The sequence below is a fragment of the Zophobas morio genome, unplaced genomic scaffold (genome assembly GCF_036711695.1).
Source record: "Zophobas morio isolate AGI-343-1 ecotype UQ-CSIRO unplaced genomic scaffold, CSIRO_AGI_Zmor_V1 ptg000021l, whole genome shotgun sequence".
NCBI classification, from domain to species: Eukaryota; Metazoa; Arthropoda; class Insecta; order Coleoptera; family Tenebrionidae; genus Zophobas; species Zophobas morio.
Genome location: NW_026972126.1, coordinates 7,493,043 through 7,511,737, shown reverse-complemented (window position 1 = coordinate 7,511,737; position 18,695 = coordinate 7,493,043). Strand labels below are relative to the sequence as shown.

Below are 18,695 nucleotides of genomic sequence, written 5' to 3'. Positions count from 1 at the left end.
ACTTGCATTGGAAAACTACCAACTGCACTAAGGGAAACTAAAAAGTTACTAACACATAACCTCAAACGTTTTCTTTACTTCATAAACAAATAAAATAAGCACAATTTAAAAACTTATTTAAAACAATGTTGCAGTTGTAATAGAGTTTTTTTTTGTTATTGAATGTTCATCTCGATGGAAACCCCGACGATTACTAAAAAGCAAGCCAAAAGCACACTGTCCGGCAAAAAGAAGAAAAAGACAGAAGTAATCAAAAATGTATTGGGGAAGCCTTTTCAAACTTTCTGGTACTACTACTCAATTCAATTAAATCCACCTATAACCCAAAATTTTCAGGCCTTCGTTATCACCAGGAGACAGCAATCAATTGAGAGAAACTCTAGAAAAGTTTCTCCCTAGATTGTATCCTTTCAAGATCAATATCCCGTACAAGAAAATCCAAAGCATCCCCAAACAAGAACGCAAGACCTTTCGGCAAACATTTCATACACAAACCCAAATTGAAGTGAATGAATCGGCAAAGTATGTTCCTTGTGGTTAATAAAAGTGTCTATTGAGCTATTTTTACAGAACCTATATAGTGTTTGGCGTTAATGATGTTTCAAAACTATTAGAAAACCAAGAAGCTGCTTCCGTGCTAATAGAAGGTCAGGTGCAGCCGCGTCTCTTCGTTCAGCATATAATAGATCAAGCTGTGTTGTATCATGTTCCTGTTTTAATTGTAGACAATTTAAAACAAATATGCAAAAATAAGTGCGGGATTAGTGGGGCTGTTGTTGCTTTAAAAAAGTCCATTAGGCCAGATTCAGAGCTGGGAATAATCCAGCAAACAATTTTTAGTATTTCAGAAAATTATCCAGTACCTGAAAATCATATTAATGCTTGTAGAAGAACACTTGATATAACTACAATAACAATTCCTGACTCAGATGCAGGAGATGAATGTGAGCTTGATGATGTTACAGAAAAAAGTGAAGTGAAGCCTAATTTCCACCTAAAGAAAGAAGACAAGGGTAAACGCGTTTTCGTTCCTCAAGCGCCAGTCAAAGAAAAAGTCATGGATTTTATTAGTTTGGACTCAAATTGTGTAAATTTTCAATCTACTAATTCTAAAAAAATTGAAAGCGTGAAAGTACCGTACCACAAACTGAAAGTGAAAAGGGTTCAAGGCAACAAAAATAGGAATAAGAGGAAAATGGAAAAATTCAAGAAAAAATAATGTACACACACAATAAAATATAATAAATATACATATAATTACATAATAAGTACACAGATCTTTAATTCATTCAAATTTTTCTAACTAATTATTTGGGTCGCAAAGGTTGGTCTTCAGTAGGACTATTCCTGTTTACAGCGTGATTCCAAGGTTGTACATTCCCAGAACCAAAAATTGCGTATGTTATAATTTCAATAATATATAACACTATAGTGATGTAGAAGACAATTCTCCACGAATTAATAGTTGGCTATAAAAGTTTGAAATTATTATTTGTTTCATTTAAAAACCCTATTTAACTTACATCAACGTGAGTCAACTTTCCCACAACAATTGGAACCACAATTCCTGGAATAGTGGCAACCGTATTTGTTATAGCTATCAACGTCCCAGCATAATTTGGAGCAATATCAATATGGTTGGATAAAAATCCACAGAACATCCCTCCTATACTAGTAACAGCAATAGTCATCAACGTAACAGCAACTTCCCTCTCACATTCAATGAAACACAGAATAATAAAACAAATCATTGGTATCACACTAGCGATCAAAGTCGCGATTTTCCTCGCCGTTGTCGTTGTAATTTTATTTTTCCCTCTCAATGTATCCAAAACCTTGCTCAGAATCATACTAAATATCCACATCGTCAAGAACGGGATTGAAGTTAGAACCGCGTTCTTGCTTATTTCAAATTCTAGTACGTTTTTCATGTATTGTGGTAGCTCAATTAAAACCATATACCAGCCCCAGTTGCTGCAAGTGTGTGCCACAAGGATTGCTAAGAAGGCAGGAGATGTGAATACTGCTTTCCATGGCATGGGTGGGCGGGCCTTTAAGTATTGAAATAAGAAAAATAAATTGAAGCAAATTATTAATTACAGTTTTTATTTGATCGTCTCCACCGTATTCTGCAGCTAAGCTGGAAGCGATGAATGCGCGTTCTTCAAGCGAGATGTGCTTTTGTTTAGAAGGGGAGTCTGCGATAAACCATGCCCATAGAATTAGCCACAAAATTGAAACTCCTCCTTCGATGTAAAAAACAGCCTCCCAGCCTAACGCACCGGCTATGACTCCCGATATTAAAATGAAAATCTGTAAAAAATATAAATGGCATATGTTAAGCTATCATAATAGAGTACAACTGAAATTATTTAACTATATTAATTTTATACATACATATATATAAAGTATATATCACAATTAGTAGATTTATCGAAATCAAAAAATTGATGTCATCTTAAAAAATATTAAATAGATCTATCAACAATCCCTGACAGTTACGCGGTGTGCGGTATTTGTTGGAGAGATAAAAGTGGGACAAGTGCTTTGTAAACAGCACCAGATTTGTTAATGATGGTTTGTAACTCATTAATGCACCTGATATGTACATATCTTCTCGATAAATTATTATAAATGTAACGGTGTAAGCACTAAATATTGATCAAAATACAGCGAAACAAATAACCAGTCTAATACACAAGTTAGAATTTTCGACTGATGTTTAATTTTTGCTAGTAATATGACAAATGTATAAGGAAGTCCAGCGAGACAATTATCGCCTTATCTATTCAGCAATAATCCCTGAAACGCAGTCACTGGCTCGAATGTGACCATGACGTTTTGACTGTTATTGACTTTTAGAATATGCATTCAGATAAAAACTATAGTCCAGATTGTTTGTTATCAGTTGCAATTTTTAAATTTTGTTTTTAAAAACAATCATGGTACAATCGAAAAAGTCGTTAGCAATAACCGAGCCTCTGTCACTTTTGATTCATTGAAATTCCAGTTAATTTATTTTAATTAAACTTTCCAGTTTTCACCCCTTCACAAAATTTGACACAACATCATTAAAACAGTATAAAAATGTTTATTTTCAGATACACGATTCTTTTTTAAACTAAATTTTGCTCGGCACTGCTGTGGACGACAACAAAAAAAAACAACAAAATTATCTACAAAATTATTCATTAAAATTATTAATTAAATTAATAATCAATCTTATGAAGAAGGTTCAAATCAGTAAATAATGGACGACTCAAAACAAGTTGAAGTTTTTTGCTAATCTGAACCTTCAATAGCACATAAAAATCAATGTTGCATTCTAAATAAATAGCCCATTTGAAACGAATAATTATTACTGTTTCATTTTTAGATGAAAACAGCTGGACGTGATAACTGGAATAAAAATTTCCCATATGACATATGACACTATCCATTTAAGTACTTACTACCACAACACATGGAAAGTTCAAATAAAAGTAGTGTTACAATGTTTAATAATAACACAAACTTAATTTTCACACCAAGAAAAAAAATTGGCCGAAGGTAATTACGACGGAACTTCCCTCGCTTATGAAACAGCCGAACAAAAACGGCTTCTTCGAAAACTTATAAAGTTTAATTTCGCTAATTTTATTTTTTAATAACAAGCCATATAAGTTAGAATAAAGACAGGTAAAAGAGCATGCTATGCGTTTGTTTCAAGTGAATTTTTCCGTAACAAAAATGTGATGACGTCATTAATATTCTGTATAAGTTATATAAAAAAACTATGAATCCATTGAGAAACCACAAGAGGCATAATACTTAGTGTAATTTAAATCGGTCTTTATTAAATTACATTAAAATTTCAACAACATTTTCAGATAACGCTATGTCTGAGGTAATATCTCAGCACGGATTCGTAAATTGCACATGCAGAAATGTGTTATTTTATAAAATTTAGGTAACATTTATTTGGAAAAATTATTTATTATTATTGGGGGGGGGGGGGGTCAAGACCACGTCGAAACGTTTGCAAGATTTCAAAGCATTCGGTTTCGCAATTTCAAAATTTATTCGGCAAACTTTTAAGTTTACGTCATCAATTTTTTGGAGGGGATAAGTAAATAATAATGTATTTTGATTAAAAATTTATCATCCTTATCATAACTGTAAAACATCTGCAAGATTTCAAAGCATTCAGTTTTGCAGATTCGAAATTAAATTTCAAAATGTTTTTTTTCCAAAAATTCGGACGTTTCGGGCAAAAACTCAACATGGAGTCTTAAACTACATGTGTAGGACCATGTTATTTTATATAGTTTAAACCTATTTACTATGTACAATTTTGAAGAGACATCATCCAGAGACTTTAATACATAGACTGGCTGTGTCAGGAAAAACGTGAAGTTTTTCGACCGCCATATTGCTTATAACCGTAAGTGCGCGAAATTTGAATTTTCCGGTCACAAAATGGAATTTAAAATGTTAAATAAAAAAGAGAACACATTGTAATTATTTATTTAGCATAATAATATCTATATGTATATGTAAATTCCTTTAAAAATATTAATGTCCTTGAAACAAAATTAATTTCCTGAATTTTTGTCTTAAAGAGATAGCTTTTTCACGCTCAGTACTTAAGCGGCACTCATAACCTATTCCGAGAGTCAAATAATTTCTCAAAATTAATTTAAGCAATAAATTAAAATAAGAATTATTTACGTCCAACTAGTCCATACTAAACAAATGTTCATTATGTAGAAAAAAAATGTATGGTCCTACTTTGCAAAGTTAAGGCAAACATTTTAGTTACCAAATCATTTTTAATGGCCATATTTAGAAACAATCTCGTAAGTCCCGACACACAACCACTTTTATTTCGAGGTCTAGAAACGTTCTGTGCTAGAAACTACTGCTGCTAAACACCACAACCTCACTTAATTTGACATAAAAGTTATAGCAATGGCGTCCATACTACCATGCGCCGTGGCTTCACCAAAATGCATTAGAAATGTTACTAACAGCCAGTCTATGTATTTAAAGTCTCTGACATCATCACATGATTGGTGAGGATTAGACAAATTTTGGTTAATGTTTTACTATCTACATGATATTCCTAATATAAAAATCCGAACGACAGACAGATGGACCGACACACAGACGGAAACGGGAAACCTATTTCTTCACACTTTAGGAGTCATGAAAGGTCGAGAAAATGTAAAAATAGAGAGTCGGCCGAAGGAATCCATTACAATATGTACTTCCATCGCTTACGCGCGGGAAGTAAAAATTACAAAACTTTCTTCACCAAAACTTATATATCAACTTAATAAACTTATAATCAAATAAATTGTAGGTGAAACGAAATTCACCGGGTCATCTAGTATTAGTATAGATTTTGTATGCAAGAAATCAAATTTATTTAGTGAAATAGTGGGACAAATTTTAGCACGATATTCTTAAAATTAAAGTTCTAAAGTTTTATAACATCAGTCCAGTAGTTTTGAAGATTATCTATCTAAAATCGTCAACAAACGACAAAGAGACGACGACAACAGGATACCTATTTTTTCATACTGTAAAAGGTAAAAGGTATGAAACGTTGAAAAAATATGAAATTAGGCGTTTACAACTGGATCCTATTTTAGTTTACACTTTGGAAGTAAATATGAATTTTTTTCTCATAGAAATAAAAATACTGTTAAAGTTGATTTTAAATCTAGGTATAAATACGATCTATTTAAAGTATTATATTGCAGAACATAATTTTTTGAACACGCTTTTATAAACTTTTTGAATTTCCAATTATAAATTAATCTATATTAATTTCATTAAGTACTGCATCGTGACAAGTGAACAAGGTTTATCGCAAAAATTTACGACACAAATATCCCTAAAACCAGGTACACACCATTAAAATAGACACTTCCTTATTTGAGCGAAAATTACCTTCAATAATTATTTTTTATATATACTCTTACAACTCAAATTTCATTAACAAATAAATACGATTGCTGTCTGCCCTATAGATACCGCACTTTACTTAAAATAAATTCAGATGAATATGACACATGACAAATATCTACCCATTTTTACAGTTAATAATAATTAACCCTAAACAAAATATGTTCGATCGAACGTATTTTCATTAAAGTGTCCGTCAATAAACAATGGCTTACTGTCAATTATCTTTAATACTCACCACGGTGCCTAAAGACGTCCCTGCATACACAATACTGCTCATTACGCTGCGTTCCAGCGGCGGCGCCCAGTGGGACAGCATCACGTGGCACGCCGGGAACGTTACGCCGCCCCCAATCCCTTGCAGAACCCTCATGACCAACAACCCCCCATAATGAGCCGTAGCCAATACGGGACTCAGCAAGATGGCAATAACATTAAGAGCTACAGCGAAGAAAAGAACCCACTTCGCGCTGAAAAGCTCAGCTACTCGTCCTCCGGGTAACTGTGCTACTAGATACCCGAAGAAATATGAAGAAAGCAGCCATCCTTGAACTTCCGTGCTCCAGTCAAAAGGACCGTCTTCCATAGGTTTAACTGTAACATTTATAGCGTCTTGGTGGCCACAGCGCGATACGGACACGCTGGAGGCGGTATGTCGATCATGTTGAATTGCTGTGTTGTTGACCATTGCTACGATGACTACGTGAAGGCCCACTTTTAGGCCGTAAATTAGGCCCATTCCTAATGAGGCTAGGATGGCCATGATGTAGCGGGCCTTGCATTTTGCTGGAAATGAATGACATTAATTTGGGTATTCGAATAAATTATGAATTAAAGGAATAAAAAAAAACTGTTGAAAATACTGCCCAATTTGGGTGTGTTTTAGCAAAAAACAGAAAAATATCTTAGTCGGCAACATTAGGATGTGATAAATTTTATTTTTAATTTTTACGTGTAAAATGATTTTTGAATTTTTAATACCTACTCTGTATCTGAAGAATTTTTGTCGTATTATTTCGTCATTAACGACTTATGTAGAAGAAACTGCTTTTACTGCATCTCATTTTCGACAAAAAATGTCGACAGTGTTTTTCTTGTGATTTATAAAGGTTTGTAAGCAGAAAACAGCGATGAAAACCGCGTTCCGAAATTTTCATACATAATAATTGATACTTATTTTTAAAAATATGTATAAAATTTCATAACAATAATAAATCCGTTAATATTGGAGATTTGAAAATGTATTTAAAATTTCATAAAAGCCAAAGGCAAAAATTACATAACGAATTTCTTACGAACTTTGGTAAGTCATTACAACTGACTTAGAAATTATAGAATTAAATTTTAACTAAATCTTGTTATCAGTTCTCTTCGAAAAATGAAAATATTTACTTTCTGACTTCACATAAGCTACCTTTACATGAAAAAATTGATCGACTGAATTTTCTTCGCTTCTGAAGTGCAATACAACAAATCCAGCTTTTTCCAAAAGTTATAAGATTTGATTTTGCCTATTTTATTTTTTATGATAACCCATATAAGTCAAAAGAGTGAGTCATTCTTGATTTAATTAATAAAATAAATTTCCGTATTCAGTTTTTGAGTCACCCTGTATAAATAATTCTAAAAACTATGAGTGTATTGATAAACTACAAGAATAAAGTCATAATAATTTGCGTTTTTCAGAAGATTTACATATTAGGCAAAATTTTGAGATGACGTGATCAATTTTTTGGTAGGGGATAAAGGAATACATTTTTATTGGCGATTTACCACGATTACTATATAACGTTATCTCAAAATTTTGACCAATAAATCCTATCTGAAAAATTGCAAACTATTTATTATGACTCTGCACTTTTGGTTTATCAGTACACTCACAGTTTTTGGAATTATTTATACAGGCTGACTTAAAAAAAATAATGAACGAGGCAATTTATTTTACTGATTAAATCCAGAACGACTCACTCCATTTTCCCGAAAATTTCAGAATACAGTGTTATTATATTATCACTATTACACTGCATCTAAGATCCAAATTAATATACGTGTCCTAGCAAAAATATTGATGACGGCACCACAAAATTTTGTAATGGAAAAACTCACTTGAAACAAACGCGTAGCACGCTTCTTTACCTTTACTTGAACATTACATACATTTCTTTATTTTAACTCAAAAAGGGTCATCATAAAAAATAAAATGCGCTAAAACAATTTATAATTTTTGGAAAAATCTAGATTTTATTGCACAGGCGAGAGAAGTTGTATAGATCGATCATTTTTTTAAATTCTGTTTTAGTTTCTGATTAAGAACTTCAAGTTATACTACATCAAAAATTTATCATTAAAATTAACTATAATTAATTGTAACTGTTCTAAATCAACAATAGGTTAAACATCAAATATAACTGATTTCTTGGTATCTGAATATAATTCAGCAGATTAAACTTTAGAAAAATAATGAACGAAAATTTGAAATATTTTTAGCAAAATCTAATTAACTACGAATCGATTTTATTTAACGACAGATTTAATTTAATTGGCACTAATCACCCACAATTGCATTTAAATAATGCTAATTTTGTTTAGTTTTACTTACATTTCATTATTAATTCTACTTAATTACTAATTAAATTAATTCACCTTTAATTAATTTAATTTAATCATTTCACCTCTTACGTAAATACCAGTGTCCGACCGAAACTAGTTTTTACGACCGAAACCGAATTATTCTTTGCTACGCTCATATTTTCTTGACGTTTCATGACAAATAGAATATAAAAACAGGTTTCACGTTTCCGTCTGTCTGTCGTCTGTGTCGATTTTTATTGGATAGATAATCTCCAGAATTAATTTACCGATTGTTGTCAAATTTTATACGTTTACTTATTTATTAATTTGTCTAATCAATTTGTTCTCTCAAACTTTTGCATAAAAATTTCAGTTAAATTTTTTAAAACAACATAATCCTATACTTGTGGTTTATGAATTCATCTTGATTTTTTACCTTACCAGATTTTTGGAAAAGAAACCAAATTATATAATAACCTTTTACAACATGACTTTGAAACTACCACATCGAATGCTCTAAAATCCTCAAATTTATGACATCCCCTCAAAGTTTTACTGAATACTATATAAAATGTGCAAAATATTACAACTCTATACTTGTGGTTTGTCATATTTTTTAGAATTGCTTATAGGTATAGAGTCATCCAAAAAAGCTTTTTTGATGAAATAAAGAACATTTACCCTATTTTCCAGAAAACTGAAAATACATTACTGTTTTAGTATTACACTGCATTTATCCAAAGTGTCCTTCCTAAGAAAAATGTTACCACAATTTTTTTTAATGGAAAACTCATTTGAAACTGTCTGTAGCATGCTTCTTTTACTTTCGCTACACACATATCTTTATTTTTTTAGCGATTATGATAAAATCGCAAAATCAAATTTCAAAATCTGCAGCTAAAATTGACAGCAACGTAGTCTTAGACTTGTCAATGAAAATTACAATAAAAGGAAGTTTCGGTCCGTAGTTGCAGCCTTTGGTCGGACACTATAATTAAATATCAAACTTTTAGTTCTAGTTGATTAATCTTAAATACAATATTTGCGATTAAAAGCAACTTTAGTTATTCATGCTCCAGATGTCTTACAAATTGCGTTGAATTGCACTTAACTACAATAAATTACGAATTAAATACCACGGACGGTTGTATGATGAATGTGTTAATCATTTATTATATTTCCACAATTGTTAAAGAAATTAATTTCAGTACTTTATGTAAAAACATCTAAAGCCTCTTCCTGAAAAACAACATATGATATTAATAATTAACTGATAAACTACACCTATAATATGGAATCAGTAGCATTATGCGAAATATTTACATTACTAGTATGATAATGGGGTCAAAAGACAAATTTAGACTGTACCTACTTACTATTATTTATTGTTATATTGAAGTTACGTTATTAAAAAAATAATAATTTGATCTATGTTAGAATTAGGGTAAGTAATGGTGTTTTGTTGAAACCACTAAAAGCGATAGTGACTTTATTTTATGTGAAAATAGATCAAACTTGTATTTACCTGGATCATTTAGTAAAAATAACAATTAGTATTTAGTAGTAGCAGATATAGAGGCAAAATTAATTGTAATTAGTCCACTTTATTTTTATTAACATGTTATTGTATGTCTTCAATCTTTATTACATGAAATGTTATAACAAGCTTGTTGTTTACTCTTTTCATTTCAGTCCTATTAAGGTCTACTTAAGTTAAGGGTTTAGTTACAACTGCTGGCACGAGCGTAATTTGATAAGCTCATATAATCGACTGATAAATTATTTAATGCGGTTTATTTCAAAGTTGTAGCGCGATCAGTACCCCTAGCGCCCTCTGTCACGCCCACGCACCACCACTACCCTGCCGCAGCACCCCGGTACTCGCTCGCTCCCTTACCAGAGGGCGGTGCGCCCTTTCACTCCCACGCGACGCATTTCTAGCCGCCTTTACATAGGACCCGAGCGGCCAGATTCGGCAAGTTTTTCCATCTGCGAACTTCACAGCTCATTTGCGTATCACCTTGCATCCGAGGGGTCTTGGAGGTCCAAATCGAGTAGTAAGTCGGCTTGAGTATCAGCGGCGTATCCGAGGGGTCCCGCAGGTCCGGCCGTGGAAAAACGCTCCGGGTGTTCGCGAGTGTACGAGTTATCAGGACTGTTCGTCCGCGGAGTGACCATTTTTAAGAACTCGTGTAACCAGTCTATGTCTATGCAGTGTATATACTATGTTTTGTTGAATAAAGTTTTTACGGAATAAACCACGTGTTATAAAAAGTGGCGCCCAACGTGGGGCACGAAGAAGGCGTCTGTTATAAAAAGTGACGCCCAACGAAGCGGCCCGAAACCGACCACAATTTCGCGAAAAACGAAGATTCCGACGCGAAGAAGTCCGCGAACCAACATCGGGATGACGATTCAAATGTCCGCAGAACAATTCAACGAACTGATAAACGGCATCAGGGATGTCGCGAGGCCCCGAGAAGCCGATCTGCACCCATCTTCAGGAACGAGACACTTCAGCCATTGCCCGGCCCGGTTCAACGGCTCCCGCAACGCCTCGAGTGTAGAGGAATTTATTACAACCGCGAGCCTGTACAAGAGGTTGGAGAAAATTAGTGACGAAGACGCCCTAGAAACTCTACCGATCCTGCTACGCGAGGAAGCGCTGACGTGGTGGAACGGAGTAAGGAATTCCGTCAACACATGGCCAGCCGCAGTCCAACTAATCAGGGACGCCTTCGCCCCGAGAGCCCCGAACCACCGCCTGTTCAAGGAGATATTCAACGAACCTCAGGGGGACGAGGTCTCCACCGACGCGTACATCACGCGCCAACGCGAACGGCTGTCGCGGATGTCCCGGCAGCTGGACGAACAGTGGCAGATGGATATCCTCTACGGACTGCTGCGACGTAGACTTAGAGACCGCATCGCCCGTACGGAAGTGGACACCTTCGCAGATCTCCTCCACAAGGCCCGCGCCGTCGAAGAGAGCGAGCGAGAAGGGAAAAACTCGCACGCGAAACCAAATGGTAAGGGCCCCAAAGCAGACGAAAACCGAAGTCGCGGCCCCAGACTCCGCTGTGACGTCTGCAGAGCTTTTGGCCACGACACAACCGCTTGCCGCCGGAGACCACGAGGACCTGCCCCAGCTCCCGGACCGGCAACCCGGACGCCCGCTGAGCCAGTGCGTTGTTACGGTTGCAACGCCCCGGGGGTGTTTAGAAGAAATTGCCCCACCTGTAACACGACCGACGCCAGCCAACCCGCACGCAACATGGCATTCTGTGCGCTGAGGTCCGGCACGATCCAACCACGGTCCCGCCCGGCAATCCACATAAAAATCGCCGGAGAAGAAGGCACCGGCTACCTCGATACGGCCGCGTGCAATAGCGTGGCCAGCGCTACATTGTACCGCCACCTGATAAAAACGGGACACAAAGCAAGGACGGAAAACGTGATCGCCACCCTTGCAGACGGCACGAGCAAGCACCTGCAGGTGCCGGCCGTCACGACCAAGGTAGGCGTTCAAGGACGACACGTAGAAACCACCTTCATCGTGTTGTCCGACTCTTGCGACACCCGCACCCTGCTGGGCGCGGACTTCATAGAGGACGCGAGAATCATCCCCGACTTGGCGAGACGACGGTTCTATTTTGGCGGCGACATCACGCGGACCTACCCGTTCGTCGACGTCGACGGAGCCGAGGCGCCCGCCAGAAAAGGAGTTCCCACGACCATAAAAGAAGTTCGAATCACACAATCGGAACCCATGGAAGAGGGAGACATCGAAGAAGGCTACGGGCCCCCGCCACCAGCACCGCCGAAACGCGATACCTCCAAGGGACTGGTAACCCCCCACGGCATATGGACCACGTATCAGGCTCCGTACGCGACGGAACACATGTGGGAAGACGCGGAGACCGCGATGACGACGGGCGAAATGGACGAATACGAGATGGGCCTCTTCCCCGACGGGCCCCGGCGACTGTTCATAACATCTCTGCACCTGCAAGCCAACGAAGGCACCGGGTTCACCGAACCGACCCGCGCGAAGTTTGACGACTTGGTGGATGACTTCGCCGACGCTTTTGAGGCGCACGGCCCGCCTACCCCATACGCCGAGCATCGCATCGACACAGGCGACCACGCCCCGATCGCGGTGCCTCCTTATCAGCTGAACGCCACGAAAAAGCAATTGCTCAAGGAGGAAGTGGAGAAGATGATCCAGGCTCAAGTAATAGAGGAATGCGATAGCCCTTGGGCAGCCCCCATCGTCCTCATCCCTAAGAAAGACGGCTCCGTGCGACCGTGCGTCGACTATCGGAAGCTGAACGCCGTCACTCGCCCAGACGCCTACCCACTGCCGAGGCTAGACGATCTCCTGCACTCCGTCGGCCCCATTGGTTGCATGAGCACCCTTGACCTCCAGGCCGGATACTGGCAGATCCAAATGCGACCAGAGGACCGGGACAAGACAGCTTTTATCTGCCCCTTCGGGTTGTTTCGCTTCCGGCGACTGCCCTTCGGCTTACGGAACGCTCCAGCGTCGTTCCAGCGCCTCATGGACCGGTTCAAGTCTGGGTTACCTAACCTTACGCTGTTGGCCTACTTGGACGACCTAATCGTCATCTCCGCTGACGAAGAAAGCCACCTGGAGCACCTGAGGGAGGTCTTCGAAAGGCTCCGCACGTTCAAACTCCGGGTCAACCGAGAGAAATGCCAATTTGGATGTCACGAGGTACGATATCTAGGGCACGTCTTGTCTCCCGCCGGGATCGCGGCGGACCCCAACAAGGTACACGCAGTTACGCAGATGTCGGCGCCCCGAAACGTCAAACAACTGCAATCCTTCATCCAAACGTGTTCATGGTTCAGGCGATTCATCACCGCCTTCGCCACAGTTGCTAAACCCCTCTGCTCCCTCTTAAAGAAAGATGCCGCATGGCAATGGGACTCCACCCACCAAGAAGCGTTCGAGGAACTGAAGCAGCGATTGGCCGACGCCCCCATCCTACGACAAGCCAACCCCGAAGAACCGTTTGTCTTGCGTACGGACGCAAGCGCTTACGCCCTAGGAGCGGCTCTACTCCAGGGGGAGGGCCCGGAGGAGCGCCCGATCGAGTACGCAAGCCGCCTGCTCACGAACCACGAGCAGAATTACACCACCACGGAGCGCGAAGCCCTCGCCATTGTCTGGGCCGTGCGAAGATTCCGTGGGTATCTAGAAGAATCCTCAACCGTGGTCATCACCGACCATCAGCCCCTCCGATGGCTGATGACATTAAAGACACCGACCGGACGTCTAGCGAGGTGGGCACTGCAGCTGCAGCCGTACCACCTGACCATCGAATATACGCCCGGTAAGGCCAACGTAGTAGCAGACATGTTGTCACGACCCCACCTACCCGAGGTGGCCATCGACTCCGTAGAAGTGGACCTCCCCACACGTAAAGCCAACGAACTACGAAGCGAGCAGCGCAAGGACGAAGAAATTAGGAAGATTATGGACGACCTGGTCCACGCCCAAGCCGAGATTTCCCAGCAGTGGACCTCTCGCGGCTACCTACTCAACCAAGGGGTTCTTTACCGATACTCTCAAGATGGAGAGAGTGAGGAGGCTCAGCTAGTAGTCCCCAAACACGAACGACCCCGAGTACTGGCCGAGTACCACGACTCACCCACCGCCGGCCACTATGGCGTCGAAAGAACATACTATCGGATCAAGCGAAGATACTATTGGACGGGTATGCGACGATATATTACCGACTACCTGAAGGGATGTATCGACTGCCAACGCTACAAAGCCCCAAATCTGAAGCCCGCTGGCCTACTACAAACCCCAGCAATGGGACACCGCATGGAAGTACTGGCCGTGGACCTATTTGGCCCACTGCCCCCAACCAAAGAACACCACCGATGGGTCCTCATCGTAGAGGACTATGCAACCAGATGGGTAGAACTCTTCATTTTGGCTGAAGCTAGCGCCGAAGCCTGCGCCACCACCTTGGTAACGGAGGTGTTCCTCCGATACGGTATTCCCCGTCGTATCGTGAGCGACAATGGGACCCAATTCATAAGCGCGGTAATGCAGAAAATTACTTTTTGCTTAGGTATCACCCAGAGCTTCACCCCTGTATACCACCCCGAGGCCAACCCCGTAGAGAGAAAAAACCGCGACCTGAAAACGCAGCTCGCCATACAGATTGGCAACCAGCCCCACGAAAATTGGGACGAGAAGATACCCTCCATTCGCTTCGCCATGAACAGCGCATGGTGTAGCGGCACCGGGTACAGCCCAGCGTACCTAATGTTTGGCCGAGACCTCCGCACCGTAGATGACGTCACGCACGACCTCCGCGCAATCACCCTCCGCGAGAACTTCGTACCAGAGGCCACACCGCTGTTACTCACCTTGGACGAAACCTTGAAACGAGCTCGGGAAATACACGAGTCCGAGCAAGACCGGCGAAAACGCGACCAGGACCGTCACCGAAAAACAAGCACCGCTTATGCCCCCGGAGATTTGGTGTTAGTCAAAACACACCGATTGAGTAAGGCCTCCCAGGGGTTCACGTCAAAATTCGCCCCCAAGCAAGACGGACCATACGTGGTCTTACGAAGGCACGGCCCCACGAGCTACGAGATCGCCGCCCACCAACAGCCCGATGTAGTGCTAGGGCTCTATCACGCCTCTGACCTTGTTCCGTACCAACCTCCCACGCAGGAAGCCACCCGGCCCGTGCCACCGGTACAACCCTTGCGACGACGAGGCCGCCCCAGAAAGATCCAGCAGGACCAATAGGCGGGGACGCACCCTATGGTCCTGAGGGGGAGACTGTAGCGCGATCAGTACCCCTAGCGCCCTCTGTCACGCCCACGCACCACCACTACCCTGCCGCAGCACCCCGGTACTCGCTCGCTCCCTTACCAGAGGGCGGTGCGCCCTTTCACTCCCACGCGACGCATTTCTAGCCGCCTTTACATAGGACCCGAGCGGCCAGATTCGGCAAGTTTTTCCATCTGCGAACTTCACAGCTCATTTGCGTATCACCTTGCATCCGAGGGGTCTTGGAGGTCCAAATCGAGTAGTAAGTCGGCTTGAGTATCAGCGGCGTATCCGAGGGGTCCCGCAGGTCCGGCCGTGGAAAAACGCTCCGGGTGTTCGCGAGTGTACGAGTTATCAGGACTGTTCGTCCGCGGAGTGACCATTTTTAAGAACTCGTGTAACCAGTCTATGTCTATGCAGTGTATATACTATGTTTTGTTGAATAAAGTTTTTACGGAATAAACCACGTGTTATAAAGTTTAGTTTTATCTAAATTGTCGAAAATAAGTAATAAAAAAATTAATGAAAAAATTGATATTAATATATTAATTATTAATAAAAAGGCCTATAACTAATGGATAATGCAATTTCAAAAAGTATTAAAGCGTTAATCTCGAGTCTTGAAAGAGGCTCTTTCGTAAAAAAGTAAGTATGTAGATTGTTTTTTTATTCAACATCTACTCGTATTCGATCGACGTACCATTGAAAAAGTAAGCGATATTTTTAAAACAAAATTAACATGGTGAGATTGTGGTATTTTTTGATAAAGATTTTTTAAATAAATTGTCAATTAGGGGAAATGTGTCTGAGACGGCATGTTAGATAAGATGGCATACTATCGTTTTTACTAAGTTCGAATTTGAATTTAGCGCTTTGAGTAACGCCATCACGTGACTGTGGCGTAAGTAGAAAATGCTACGTAATTTGAGGTTAACTGGCGAGATGGTTTTCATGTTTGAGCAAACTGTTGAAACAGGTAAGTGTTAAAAACTTTTATCCGTCTCAGAAAAACTCTCGTAAGATTTATTTTGAGATAAGTTGAAGGTTCTAGTAGTAATTTCTTATTTTTATTGTAATTGCGCATAAATTCATGACCACAAACCCAACGGTTTTATTCAAGATAATTCTTTAAAGGTGCACTTTCGATTTAAACGTACTTTTATGTGAGATGGCACAGTAAATCTAAAGATGAGATGGCATGGCATGCCATCATGTCTTTATTGTACTGATTTGTTTTACACCATTGAGATTATGTTTTTATTTGTCAGAAATGGGTCCTTATCGGAGAAAATCATCTCGTCAATCATGGAGTGAACAGAACATGAAAGAAGCTATTCTCGCGGTTCGTGGTAAGAAAATGGGTTGGCTCCGAGCATCGAAAATATATTCTGTACCATCCACGACACTACGTCGACGAGCGAAAATTGCAGATGGCTGGAGAAAGGGTTACCTAGGCGGTCGTAAAAGCACGTTTGATAAAAACTTAGAAGATGAAATTGTCGCCCACGTAAAAAATCTAGAAACTAGATTATTTGGTATGTCTACAAATGATATACGAAAACTGGCTTATCAAGTGGCCGAATAATAAAAATTGTACTTTCAGAGTTAACTAATATTTTGTTTCTTTTTCAAAAAGTTGTTTTCTTTAATTATTTAATTTTTGGAAGTGTATTTAATGTTTTTTTAACGGCATTTGAATATGTTTATGAAAATGTTATTTTGTTTTTTGGTAAATAAACGTTTAGGAAATATTTTCTATTTTTTAACATTTGGTTAATGTTTTTGTTGTAAAATTTTAATGGTATGCCATCTCACCCTTAAGTATATAGATGAGATGGCTTGTGCGGTTGAGATGGCGTAGTGTTAATATTAGTTTATGCGAAAAAGGTTATCGTTTCAAATATGCTTCAAAACATAGTTTTGTGTTAACTAAGAAAATGCCCGAGGTGAAATAAATTAAATTTTTTTTTTTAATTTTTTATGAGGCGATTACAAAAAGTATGCCGTCTCAGACACATTTCCCCTATCGTGTACGTCACGGTATATGGATTTTCATCAAATACAACAAAATATCAACTCAACAGTTCAATTTTAGATGGGTTTGATTTGTTAAAAATCATTAAAATGTTTGCATCGAGTGGTTAATAGTATTTTCAACAATTCGTAAGTTGTATAACTAAAATTAAAGTTACGATTAGAAATACGCTAGTTTATGTGAACTTTATAGCTTTAACTTTTTCAGCTTTATGATCAATGTCAGTCTATCTGTTCTCAATAAACGCGTAGGTACTATTTAGATAAGATTTGCGGTTTCCTATAAATTCCCGAGCTGCAATATTTCTTTGTCTTTTGTAAAATTAACTTAATTTTAGCAAACGATGTTTGAGTGTGATTTGCAAAAAATAAAATTGCAATGCAAAGAATTCTGCGGCTATTTTCGGATTTAGGTGCCGTCTGTGGTATATTTCTTTCAAATATATGTGTCGACCACTAAATTTAGAACTGCAATAAATCCGAAAATAACTTGGATTATTGGGGGACTTACGCCCGCAAATGCCGCCTGTGGCTGGAACTTCTTGCTCCATCTCTAATCAGCCCTGGAAAATACAGTTTCGAGTGTAGTATGCTCGTACCTGTTGATTATGCGCGAAGAAATTTATTCTAATTGAATCAAACACACTAGAATGCGAATTGTCAATTACACGGGTTAATCATAACAACATTATAAATTTTTACTGCGTCGAGCCATCCCACAAATTAAAATACACGATATAACATGAAACTCATACATGCAGTTAATTTGTAGTGACAACAACAAACACGGAATATCAAACAATGGTAATAAAATAAGTAAAAATAATATTGTGAAGGTAAAACTAACAATGGTTATGACATGAAATATAAATAAAAAACACAAGCGACGCAGGAAAATGTTGGTGGTTGGTGTTAGAACATCACAACATATGTCAGAAAATTTCAAGAAAAAGTGCGAGAATAAAGAGAAATTAATAGTACTTACGGTTTTGCAATTTTATGCTGTGTGAGGCCTCAGGAAAAGAAAGCACTTTTCAGTCATGAAAGCGCCAAGTTCTGGCTAAAGCGCGTTAGTTTGATACGGAGTTTTATCACTCACTGAGAGCGCAGAGCGGAGCTTGAAACCAAGGTGACCCAAAGCCGTTCATCGACCGCACCCCCATTTCTGACAGATGCGCGCTTTAAGAATCTTGATTCAACTTTTTGGAAATATTTGGATTATGATTCAGTAGTCAATAATTCTTCTAGTAAAGGAGTACCTGGTAGTAGAAAGAGATTTCCTAGAAGTTGCACAAAATTCCAAATGTCAAGA

General features: G+C 39.3%; 3 protein-coding genes across 5 annotated transcripts; 2 read left to right on the top strand and 1 right to left on the bottom strand.

Annotated features, from left to right (window-relative positions):
* Positions 1-30: 30 nt before the first annotated feature.
* LOC135133081 (uncharacterized) lies at positions 31-1,488 on the top strand. The gene is made up of 3 exons (XM_064061337.1): positions 31-287; positions 337-522; positions 571-1,488. The coding sequence occupies exons 1-3, from the start codon at positions 163-165 to the stop codon at positions 1,217-1,219; spliced, it is 960 nt and encodes a 319-aa protein (XP_063917407.1). The 5' UTR covers positions 31-162; the 3' UTR covers positions 1,220-1,488.
* Positions 1,222-18,494, bottom strand: LOC135133079 (sialin). Of its 3 annotated transcripts, none has more exons than XM_064061332.1 (6): positions 18,369-18,494; positions 17,895-17,982; positions 6,191-6,738; positions 2,101-2,313; positions 1,524-2,051; positions 1,222-1,469 (listed from the first exon to the last, which is right to left on the bottom strand). In XM_064061332.1, exons 2-6 carry the CDS (start codon positions 17,932-17,934, stop codon positions 1,308-1,310), a joined length of 1,491 nt encoding a protein of 496 aa, XP_063917402.1. In that variant the 5' UTR covers positions 17,935-17,982; positions 18,369-18,494; the 3' UTR covers positions 1,222-1,307. The 3 variants fall into 3 exon arrangements, with proteins under 3 accessions (XP_063917402.1, XP_063917401.1, XP_063917404.1); XM_064061331.1 differs by having other exon boundaries at positions 17,895-17,946; XM_064061334.1 differs by lacking the exon at positions 17,895-17,982.
* Positions 16,278-16,942, top strand: LOC135132984 (uncharacterized). Its single transcript, XM_064061205.1, has 2 exons — positions 16,278-16,325; positions 16,618-16,942. The coding sequence occupies exons 1-2, from the start codon at positions 16,292-16,294 to the stop codon at positions 16,932-16,934; spliced, it is 351 nt and encodes a 116-aa protein (XP_063917275.1). The 5' UTR covers positions 16,278-16,291; the 3' UTR covers positions 16,935-16,942.
* Positions 18,495-18,695: the final 201 nt, after the last annotated feature.